At 36.5% G+C, this 12,372-nt stretch overlaps 1 protein-coding gene across 3 annotated transcripts in view; it reads right to left on the bottom strand.

The window, feature by feature from the left end:
• Window positions 1-12,372, bottom strand: part of CUL2 (cullin 2) — a 52,342-nt gene that overhangs the window by 19,075 nt on the left and 20,895 nt on the right. For 2 of the 3 annotated variants that reach the window (XM_062621552.1, XM_062621551.1), the window contains exons 6-12: window positions 10,809-10,891; window positions 7,993-8,079; window positions 4,858-4,954; window positions 4,662-4,772; window positions 3,291-3,453; window positions 1,992-2,116; window positions 270-377 (exon numbers count right to left, since the gene is read on the bottom strand). In XM_062621552.1, coding sequence (XP_062477536.1) covers window positions 270-377; window positions 1,992-2,116; window positions 3,291-3,453; window positions 4,662-4,772; window positions 4,858-4,954; window positions 7,993-8,079; window positions 10,809-10,891 — 774 coding nt within the window. The remainder of the gene's footprint in view (window positions 1-269; window positions 378-1,991; window positions 2,117-3,290; window positions 3,454-4,661; window positions 4,773-4,857; window positions 4,955-7,992; window positions 8,080-10,808; window positions 10,892-12,372) is intronic. The other variant, XM_062621553.1, reaches the window with a different exon arrangement.

The raw sequence follows: 12,372 nt of genomic DNA, 5'->3' as shown, positions 1-12,372 counted from the left end.
ACATTAAAAGGGTCAGCTCCATTTTTGTGTTTGAATTACAATGAAAAAAAGGTATTTTGTTCAGAACGGATTTACGTATTAAAGTGGTCCCCTTCGTACGTATCTTTTCTCTAAACACTGGATCGTCTTTTGTTTGATTACATATCTAAACTAGAAAAACTGCGTAAGAACGCCATCCCTGAACATGTGCTGATGTCCTGAAGAATTTTGGTAAGCCTGAAACAGGGCCTCACATTTTGTTTTCCAATGCTTTTTTTTATTTAAGTTACCTTGTCAAGGGCACTCATAAAGTGTTGATCACCATTCAAAACAGTGTTGATGAGCTGAACAAATTTACTATGTACTTCCAAAACTGACTCCACAAACTGAGTTGGCATCTGAAAAAAGCAGATAAAACAGAAAGCAAGTTAATGAGAAAAATATTATCTACACACAAATATATCTACATTAGTTGTACATTTTTTCCTAATTATTCTTTCCGGTAAAAGTTAAAATCGCAGTGATTACGTGTTTGAGAGGATTAATCCTGCATTGCTGTCCTCTTACACTACTCTGATTGAGTATGTTTTGGAAAGAAGAGTGTATGGCTACATTTACAGACATTTGAGTCTATACTGCTCTCATGCTGTCTACACTGCACGTATACCCAAAAATCTTATTAGCCCTTTCAAAAACCATTGACGCTAACCCTAAAATAATGATACTGTGATTCTGTGAAATACAGCAATCAAGCCAAAAAGCTACTGAAATAAGTGAACTGCTGCTTCTCCAACACACTGACTTCAGAGACAGAAAATCTGGATGAACCCTTTGAATTTTCTTATGTAGGATAGTTACCAATCTAATTTAGTGCACCACATTTCAGTACACTTTTTGTACAGAAATGACGAATATGACTTAGAGGAGTCCCTACACAGACAAACAGGTAGGCAGCAATGCAACAGTGTGCAATGCACTGGCTGTATCACATGATAGCCTAAGTGCATTCTCAGATCACATATGAAAAATGTTTTGATGACAAAGTACTTAATCCACACAGTGCAGCAAGTATTTCTCATTTTGAATTTATCTACATACGGCTATGAAGCTGCATCACCCTTATGGCTCTGCATTCATTTCCCTATGTAGACACTTAGTTTGGAAGAATAAACTCAGTAAATGTACAAACAATCTCAAAGCAAAATATACTACTGAAGACTTTAGCCCATTTTCAGTATGCACACAGGAGTCACAGGAGAGTAAGAACTCCTGTGCAGTCAATAAAAGAGTGAATTTACAACAGTTTGTATCTATATATTATTACAGACAGAAACACTGGGTGGATAAATCAGCATCTGAAAGTGATCACAGATCTAGACAGCAAGATGTACACATGTACAAAAATAATGCCAGATGAAAGCTTGTTTGTTTCTGAACAGCAATGCTGGAGGAACGAAAAATGGAACAGAGTAATCTAAATACACATGAACAGAAAAAAGTGTAACACACTTTAGTAAAATAATTTAGCTACAGTATTTTCAGAAATTACACAAAAATATGAGACTAAAAAGCTATTAGTGAAAAACACCACACTGAAATGAGGACATGATGTCAAGCCTTTACAAATAACATGTAATAACTAAATGGAATCATTGGTTCCTTATGTGCAAGAACAGCAAATGCCACTGACTTAGAGAAATTCAGGAAAAAAAAATACATACACAGAACAAAAGGACCTACTTGCCATGACAGCATTAAACAAACGAGAAATTTCTAGCTGCAGCTGTTTCTGGGTTAGATCACAACAACCAACTCTCAGGATAGGTATGTGTCGCACAGCTAAGTGTGCTGATCAGAAGTTACAATTTATCCATAATGTTCCAAACTAATTTCATACAGGCAAAATTAGAAAAAAAAACAACCCAAAACAGAATAGACTAAAAAGAAAAGGGTAAACATTTCATCTGGAAAGTTAATCAAACAGGTAACTTGAGCTGCCTGTGGAAACTCACATTTTCCTGAGAAAGATTGCTGGTTGCTCTAAGGCCCTCATCATGGATATGGTTTTGTAGTTCCTGAATCATATGAGGTAAACCACTTGACACAGCACGAAGCAGAGTATACATATTAGCCATGTCTGTAATAGAGATACATTTTTATAGAATATGCTTAGAAACACTAAAAATCAACACTTAATATAGTACTACCATTTTACACAGAACTTTCCAAAGACTGAAACATGACCAACTGTTCTGAAAAAAAATAATAAAAAATTAACATACACTGGATCGCTGACAAAAGCAAAAAGAGAAATAGTAGGGCTACTATCAGTATTTACTGAGTGTTGCCATTGTGACAAAGTCACTCTTCCAATACTGTTTATTTAGGAGAAACTCCAAGAGGAGATGTGGGCTCTGAAATATGAAAAAGTATTGTGCCAGCTTATTTTTATCCTTGGCTCCACTAAATCTCCCTTAGCAGCAGCTCAGTAAAATTAATTAGGTATCTTCTTGACATGGTGGTGGCTTAAAATTTTTCTCAAGTTAGAATAGCTGTAAATAAGCAACTGTTTGTGTGTGGGCTTTTTTTTAATGAGTTTTGTTTTTTCTTTCTTAAGTAACAAAGCTCTGATCAAATTGGCCAAACTCTTTGGAAATTGAACACTACTACTGGATACAATGTGAGTTTGACTGTGAAAAATAATTTGCTTCACAGAAGGGATACCATCTTCCATGAAAGATTAAGCATTCTTTCAAGGGTAAATGGCATGTAGTCATCAAGAAGCAAGTTTCTTTTAGTCAGGCAGGGAATACAACTATAAGAGCATCTCCCCTTATAAAAAGAATCTCGGACGAAAGGTCACAAAAGATTCAGGACAATAAAAAGTGGCTATGAAAAGAAGCCAAAGTATTTTATAATCCTAACTCATTATGATGATGAAGAATCTGTAAAGACAGAGTCATTGGTTTACAAATGAAGACACAAGCATAAAATATGATCAATTCTACAGGACACAGGACTTCAATGTGTTTTTAAGGCAACTAAGACAAAGAAAGAGAAAGAGTATTGGTCAAAAAAAGGGCTGTTAACAGTAAAAGAATGCTTTGACTAGGTATTTAGAAGAATAAGAATGTATTACATGGTAAAAGAAAAATGTCATTCAAGCTTTAATTGGGCTTTCTAGGTAACAGTACTAGTACTAGCTGAAAATGCTTAAGCACATCGAAGGTCACTAAATAAAGACAGCAAACGGCAATGCTAAAAGAAGAAAACAAAAACGATTTCCACTTTCTGTGACCACTGAGACTTACCACTTCTTTTCTCCTGTCTGATAATATTGTGACATTCTGCATGTAGAAACTGCAAGTGATCAGCTACCATTCTCTGTTGGCATTCATGAATTACTTTGCCATATGAGCTGGGATGCAAATATTTCCGACACCGCATTTCTTCATCTTTTAATCTACCCAAAACCTACAAACAAGTTTGGAAACTAAGAGCTGATGAAATACTAACAACCAATATAGAACCACGAATATACAGCAATTTATTTATGTAGAATGAGACACACAAATAAGTAACGCACTTTAAAAAAAGAACTTGTCCAGGATGATGAAAAATTAAATTTGCTCTTTTGAATCAGGCTGACTAACAGCAGTCAGTAGTTGTCAAAACTTCTTTTTCCCTTCAACTTTGTCCTTCTCAGTTTCTCCTACTTCACTTTCTACTCCTCCGGAGAAAGTTTTACCACACCACCTACTTATATGATTGTAAGAGTCACTTCACTGTTCCAAACTCACATGCTTGTATGTAAACATCTACTCAAAAGGTATAGGAGTACACCTGAGCTATCAATAAAAACTTTCTTTATAACTTTCATGAAGGAAATAGGCATTATTATAAAATAAGTCATAGGAATACTGACATAAAAGTAATTATATCTGGTAAAGGTGAGGGAAGCCTAAGGAGAGAAGGGCAGCTGTAGGCTGCTAATGACAGACGAACTGAATCTGCATTTCTTTTGGTTTCCCTGAAGTCTTAGCCTGTTCCCGAATTTCACCTCAGGTGTGCAACCATTAGCTTTTGTTCCTTGTGGTTGAAAGCAATCTCACAGCCTTCTCAACTTATCTTGTTAATGTGGACAGCACACCACTGAGGACCGACTCCTAGTCTTGTATTAATCTTTGCTTTCATGAGCAAGGTATAAGAATTACAAGCAATTTAACCACAACCTGACTTCATGCACCACAAGGCAAAACAAAAGAAAATTCACTCAGAGTATGTAATTTTTAACAATGCTCTGTAACACCTCTATCATATAACCTTCTCTAACCATTATGTTGCTAGAACTCATGCTACTACAAACAGAAGGAAAATAATGAAGTTAGGAAGCAATACTCATCAACTCGATACATGAATTGGGCTTTGCCTTCTTTTTTGTTTTCCTTTTTTTACTTTTAATGAAATCAAGTTATAATTTATTACAAAATACTTTAAAACTGACAGTCCATCCATGGGCAAAGTTTGTAGTTTATACTCAGGTTAACCATGACACTAAAAAGTACAGTATGCACAAAAGCATACAACAAAGATTTATGGAAGCTGCACGGGAAAACATGTATAATCAGTAAGTTGATAACATCAGATTTCAGTTATTGCATATGTACAGAAGAGTCTCTTACCTTCTCCATGTATTGTGAGCAATTTGACTCTTGCAATAAATTTGAAGCTTCTTGTTTATAATACTCCCCTGTTTCACTCAGAAAAGGACACTCAAAAATTTCCTGATAAAACTAAAAGGGAGATGTTTTTTAAAGGACAAACAATGCATACACTAGGTTAATTAAAAAATTTTAAAAGTCAGAAACGTGTATCTACCTTTAGGGGGAATTTTTTCTTATACTGTTCAACATGAACAAAGGAGTTAATAACCCCATGGATTACTTTCTGGTTTGGGTCTTCTCCACAGCGATCACTGAAATAGGCAAAGCGAACACTCATGAGAATGTAGGTATCTAGTGCAACTTCTCTGATAGCCAAATGAAATAAAATTGGATGAAAGCATTTTCCAGTTAATTCCTCTGCTTAAATTGGCAAAACTGAGGATTAATCTCAAAAGAAAAAAACGCACTCTTCTTTCTCTCCTATACATTTAAATTGTTGAGATAACTCATAAACTGTTCAAAAGCATTTGCAGGTCATGACATTTCCAAGTCTTTGCTAAGGATGCAAGTATTCCAAATTACATACTCTAAACAAGTACTTTAAAAGTTACATTAAGTTCTATCTTGCATTCATAGCATTTATTAAATAGACTACCTTTACACTCCTGCCCCTGCCAAAAAACAAAAACAACAAAAAAAAAAACAGTAATAATTTTTGTCAGCATGACAGCAAGCAGCATGCTATTTTCTTTTCTGTATATCTACTACTCAACACACAGTTGTCAAGTGGAACAAATAAAATACTTGAAGCATCATCACAATTGTTAATCATACATTTGAAAAGGAAACCTTACATTTTTCAGCCAAGTTCTTAGCTTCAAATGAGCGAGTTCAAGTGAAGAAAATATTATCTTTAGTCTCATTCAGTTGAAAACAAAAGTAATCAAAACAAGTGCTTTGCATGCTAAAACCATTAGTGTTCATTCCTTTGCAAAGACAGGAAATAATGGACCCAGACTTAGAGCAGCAGCAGCAGCAGCAGCAGCAACTTACTTAAAACATCAACTGTTCTGAAAAAGACCACCTTTTACATACACTTTACAAAGAAGTAAAAAGCATTCCTTAGCTCCTCAGGTATTAAGTAATACTAAAATATGATTTACAAAGGTGTATTTACACTTAAGCATCAGCCATTATAATTGCGCAGGTTTTAATTTTCAAATGTACACACACATACATGTATATAGAACTTTTAATTTTACCCAGACTGCATTGAAAAGATAAAATGAGTTATCTGCTAGAAATCTATGCCGATATAGGAAAGTCATTAATATGAATGATTTAAAAAAATTGAAAGAAAAAAAAAAGAAGTAAAGCCAGCAAAAACGCTTCACACCCAAGCATTACCATACACCCATCTAGGCTGGGGTGGAATAGGGGAGAAATAATTTTGCAAATTTTACTCGTTTTGGTTTGAAATTGATAAAACCTCTAGAGAATGCCCAAGAGCATAAGCTGCGGAGGTTTACCAGGACAACCACAGCAGCATACGTACACCAGAACACAGTCACGTGTTCACAACACTGTTAATAATGTACATTGCTTTTAAATACTATTATATACCCATGATGGGTGGAAAAAACTAGCGCTCTAACAAATCACAAGCAGTTACTGTATGGTTTACACAGCTTGGTCACCTGTTACAAATGAGCTGACCTCCTGGGTAACTGTTTTAGAGGAGATGGTCTCATTTCCTCCAGGGGCACAGGAAGGTTTCCTGTGGTTCTGGTAGCTGAACTAATGGAATAAATCTGTGTTTAGGTACATATAATCATACCCTGCATTCTTGCCGAAGTCCCTCTGCTGGGCCTGGTTATACAATGGCAGAGGCAGAAACATACCACAGAAGGGAAGAACTGACACACCAGAGCAGGGCCTGGACCCAGGTCCACCCTGGGAGGTCCAGGAGCATGGCCTGCTGCAGGATGCATGCAGTTTACGAACATAGCAGGATGTCCTTGAGAGTGGAAAGCTAAGTAACTAAAAGTTCAGCATATTACAAAGTAAGGCTCTGTCAAGAGACAGGCCAGTGCACCTGGGGTTGGGGTACATGTATATGGGGGTTTTGGATATAGAAAGATACCAGTGACACAAACACACAAAGAATTACTGTAGTAACAGATGAAGACTCAGCTCCCCTGCTACCTGGTTCACAGGCCACTACACAGACTTCCCCCCTGCAGATGCAGGAGGAAAGGGGGCAGCAAAGGTCAGTCCCAGGGGATTCAAAGGTCAATGTATCATTAGGAAAAAGTTTTAAAAGTGCAGGGGGTAGATGCTCCATGGACGAGTAGCAAGGGGCCAGACAGGCTTTCCAAGCAGAGGTCTAATAGCATGAAGGCAAAAAATGAAAAGAAACACAGTATGGAATGAGTTTTGCCTGCTCCGGCAGCATCTTCAGGGTTTGGTTTCTTTTTTTACACCAATGGTACTCTGCTCCCAAGAATTTGTAATGCAAATGACTAGTGTCAACAAAATTTGAAGGAATTTTTGAAAGTAATTTTCATTAAAGTTGTAGCAGTAAAAGCATCCACTAAACCAAAATGAATCCCACCAAGGTGGAGGTCTATTAAATGTGTATTTTCTTTCTTGGCAGTAGTGAACAGGCAATTTGGATGCATACAACTAGAGAGCAGCTGCATGAAATTTGAGGCAGTGATGTCACAGGACATCTTGGAGGGCAGAAGGGAGAGATAAGATTTGGTGCGGAGCCTGGACAAAAAGATTAAACACTAGAAATGCAAATTCCACTAAGTTGGATGTTGATGAGCTTTTTGCAAAAGAAATGAAGAAAGCTACAAAACACAAAGTCAAGGAAGTTGTACTGGTTTATATTAACTCCACTTTGTTCCTATCTTAAGGATGAAGCTAACAGTGGAAGTTTAACATGTACTACAGTGTACTGCTACAGCCCCCACAGAACCTATTTAAAAGGTACAATAATAAATACTGTACTCATTAAAAGAAAGTTCCACTATTGAAAAGAACTGCTCTGCTGTGTCAGACCAATGGCCTATTGAGAACAACTAACTATAGAATTCACTGTGAATTGAATAGCCTGTTTTGTACACTATTAAAAAGTTCCAATACCTTTCCTTTCAAACAAATAGTGTAAATAATGTATCAGCTTAGACAGGAATAGGTTCAGTTAGTTAGGAAGTGTTAGTTTATCTTTAGTAGAGAAGCCTCTCCTGGTTAGTATGTACTAAGCACTCATGTCATTTGAGATAGCACCTGAACAATTTCCAAATTATTTCTATTTAAGAATTTCATAATTGAATTTTCTCACAATTCAAGATCTTGACGGCTTCCTGTTGTGTTGAAACAAAAATGCGTAAGTTGAGATTCAGCTTGCCTTGTAGGAGGAGTGCTTGGGCTAGAGGGAGGGGGAAGAAAGTGTGTTACATTCAAAACTCTGTATTAAGAGTGCAGTCACACAAGACAGGCTTAAATGATTTAACAGTTCTCTGCTGTTCAAAGGGGCTAATTCTGCTCCCTTTTGCTCAGTCAGAGCCCTCTCTCTCTTGCACTGCTCTAGCATTCATCCAGTTCTTTGCTCAACTAACTCACCATGCCAATCTGGGAGAAATAATAGCCAAGGCAGTTTCCAGTCATATTAGCAGTTGAGCTGGTTCACTAAGGGCCTAGATGAGCACCAAGTTCAGCACAAGAAAGGCAGAAGAGCACAGTTTGCTCTTTTTTGGCATCAGCAAACTCTTAGAACAGCTTAGCCATCTTGTTCACCTGAACCACAAGTCACTACTTGTATTTACTTATTTTTATGCACCAAAAAAGTTTGATTTATTTTATTGTAATGTATAGTGTATTTCACAATTTTATAGCTTCTAAAAAGTTGATATGCTCAAGATTTGTCAGAAGTTGTCTTTTTAAAATTCTTATGAAATACATAAATAAACCCAAAAGCAAAATTTATGGCTCTGCTCTCCCTACCTTTTCCAGTACAGTAACAAACATACTTTTATATGCAACCAGTTGACTACAATGTTGGTTATCAATTCTACATATCATTACATACTATGAAAAATGTGGTTATAAGGAGTTCAACCGTCCCATCTATTTAAGTTTGGGTTTGCTTTTTTCCTGTAAAACATTTTTACAAACTACACCATGCACACACTTAAGTACTACACTTCAGAAGGCATCTAACAGAGAAGTATATATATTAGTAATTTTATTATTTTAATTAATATTCTTCCCATGCATATTCTTGCACCTCTGCCAGATGCAACTTCTCAATACCCATCTCTTCAAAGATGCTGTTTAATCCCTGACTTGCTGAACTCAATGCTAAAACACATCTAACAGTCACTTGCAGCAGTGTCTTCAAAACCGCCTCTTACAAACTGTACTGACCAGTAGAATTATAGCAAAGAACAGCAACAAGCCCATATGCCCATTACATAGAAAGGCCATCCTCAGAATACCCATAGCAAGCCCTACATTTCATGATACTAGGAAGAACAGCTATAATAAGTTCTGTCCCATCTAGCTCACTACATGACACGCAGATCACACTGGCTAGAACTTAATATGAATTGTTAGATGTGTATTTTGAGAAACCGAGTTGAATTAACTTCTTTGAGATCACATCAAAGAATCTTTAATTACCAAGGGGAAAAAAAAAAAAAAATCCAGACTCATGTTTTATTTAAAACTTTCCAAATGCTTTAATAACAAATAATGTAAATTTCTTACAGTCTCAAAATCTTATGTTGCACAAGCCAGTAAGTCTTGATCTAAATATCCTTCTGAGATCTGTCGCCAGCCCCAAGGTAAATATTTTAAGAGGCATCAGATGTCTGTTGAAAAAGGTTTTAACAGATTTCTACTCCTACCCACCAATGAAATACACAGATTGACTAAAATGCATCTTCCATGTCGCTGTGCTTGATGTACCAGAGCAGCATTTCCTTCACCATGCATTAGAGAATCTTCATCTAGCATAAATAAACTGTTACAGTAAACATATGGATAAAGCAGCATTAACACTGGTTACAAAGTAAACATGAGTCAACAACTACAAGTAAATGCTTTCTGGCTTCAGAAATACCAGACAGAGGTATCATGTCAGTTACTTAGTTGCCAAAAATTTGATTCAGGAAGGAAAAATAAAATTGTAGTAATAAAATCAGTTCTTGAGTGTCTTATAAATACAGCTTTCTTCTGACCAAGTGCTTGTCCAAGGATCCTCAGTCAGCCAAATTGTCTCACTCAATTTACCTACGCTAGTCTGGTCACTTGAGTCAGGCATGCAATCACTTAAAAGGACCCCAGCCTAGAGCTACCCTGAACAGCAGTAAAAGCGTAGAAACTGATGGAATTTACAAATACACATAAGGCCTGTAGTATATTTCAGAACTTCTGTTTACTCATAAATAAAAGGATTCATTAGGAGTTAAAGAGTAAAAAAGTTTTAAATCAAAGCTTAAAAAGTTCCAAGCACTGTAACTACCAGGGTCTTTGTTTTAGAGTAACAAAAGTATTCAGAAATAAAATAGGAAGTTCCCTCAAAGTGCGAAAAAATTTATTTCAATTTCATTCCAGTAAAGTACCAATAATGTTAAGTGAAGTCACTCATCCAAACAACAGAAAAACAGAAGCTTAAGTCTCCCTGGCAGATAAGCAAGAATCATTTTGGGTCCCATGCAAAGCAACATAGCTTTTCTAGCTTTGGCAAATGTTTCTGTAAGTCCTGGTCCTTAAGTTTACTGACAGCACAGAATCCATTAACAGTCAGCATCAGATGGAGAAAAAGGCAAAAGGCATCCTATGAGACCTGAAGAATTATTCTAACTGCTCCCCAGTTCCATTCATTAGAAGGGTTACATTACCGAAACATTAAAGATCACAACCCTCAGATTGCAGCAAATTAATTATTTTCAGAGTCTTTTTTTACACACGCAAATCACAGATATGCAGCTATAATGAGAAAAGCTGATAGAACACCATCATCAACAGGTAATGAGCTATCATCAAAAAACAAAAAACATAAAAGAATTTGTTCAAAGTCCCCAGGCTTTTTAAAGTAAAAAAGTGCAATACCCCCACACACTGGGTAAAAGTGAAAAACAGACAAGCACTCACTTTTTTATTTCTCGGAGGAGCATCCGGATAAGGATAGCCTGCAGTGGCTCAATCATTAATTTTCTCCACATATCAAGAGCTAGCTGTCAGAAGACAATGCAAGCTTACGTCAATAAAAAATGCCAATAAAACACCCCCAAAAAACCCAAAACAAAGATGACACAGTTCCCATTCAGGATATCAAAAATTAAATTGTTAGATACCCTCTTCTTTCTCCTTTCTAAATTATTTTGTTTGCCTCACACACACACAATTTGTCAATATGCTATTTTAGCATTTTTCTTCTAGAACATCTGATTGCATTTGGATGAAGATCACACAGATCTGTACACTAGCAACGTCAGACAGAATTTCTAGTCAGGCAATGTCTGAATACACACTTCCCAGTCTGCATTCTTTCTACGTATCTAATAGGACTGATTTACTCATTCCTTGATTCCACTCTACCAAGGATTATCAAATGAACATAAGGACCATAAGCAAATCTCTTACAAGGACGGGTTTTGAGTGTAAACATAAACAAAACATCTGCACAGTAATAGGTAAGTAACATGTCTAACTGAAGTTTTTGAATGTGTGCAGACACCGCTATTTCTAAAAATTATAGCAAACTACACCTCAGCTGCCAAAAAGGAATGTCTCTTAGCCAATTTGTTAGAGGTCAAAGATACAGAACCCTTACATCAAATACACAGACCGCATCTCCAAGCTAAGATGCATGCAGCTTAGGCAAAGTGTTGCAAGCTAATACTTGACTTGAATGGAATTTAAATCACTTTCATATTAGGGATAGGTCACCCTACCAATCAAATGGACCAAAATATCTCAAACTTTTGTGGCTGAAGTAATTGCTTCCAAAACATACCATTTTTGAAAATACAACTGCAATCATTCAAAGGAGTTTGTACACTTAAGTTAAAATCAAATTTAAAACCCAAAGGAGATAATGTGATCCCTCATATGGGAGGAATACCCACGCATGTCTGAGACTTATAAAAGATACCTACCACTGAAGAGCAGACTGTGAAAAAATGAAATTACCAAGATCAGTAAGGACAGAGGGAATATTACCGCTAAGAAAGCTTTGACACAATTAACAGTACCTCAGCTGTAAAAATTAAAATATGAACTTAAAGTAGGCGTCTACCCATCAACTAGGTATCCAGTCTGATCCACCTTGTGGAATGAATCTTTCTTTTAAAGAGCAGACAAATGAACTTGCTGTCTATCATAGCTATCATCCAGCACCCTTGCTGTAATACAGGGTAAAGAAGTCTGGGAGGTAAAGCTGACCCAACTGCAGCAGCAGGTTCAAAGAAGAGCTAAAGGTTTGCTTATAAATCAAAAGAGAAGTGATTTTCACTGCCTCGACCTTGTGGACAGTACAATTGCACAGTTAGAGGAAAACAGTTTCCCTCAGACAGGAACTTATCCAGACAATGCTGAAATCAAACAGCTCTGGAGAAAAAACAAACCAACAAACATAAACAACAAAACCACCAAACCAAACCAACACACCACCAAACAAACAAAAAAGGACTGACATGTTTTGTGAGTATGAGGT

Source organism: Pezoporus occidentalis, unplaced genomic scaffold (assembly GCF_034315485.1).
Source record: "Pezoporus occidentalis ecotype Australia unplaced genomic scaffold, CSIRO_AGI_Poc_V1 ctg23, whole genome shotgun sequence".
Classification (NCBI taxonomy): Eukaryota; Metazoa; Chordata; class Aves; order Psittaciformes; family Psittacidae; genus Pezoporus; species Pezoporus occidentalis.
Note: the sequence above shows the minus strand (reverse complement) of the source record. Positions and strands in the feature narration are given on the sequence as shown.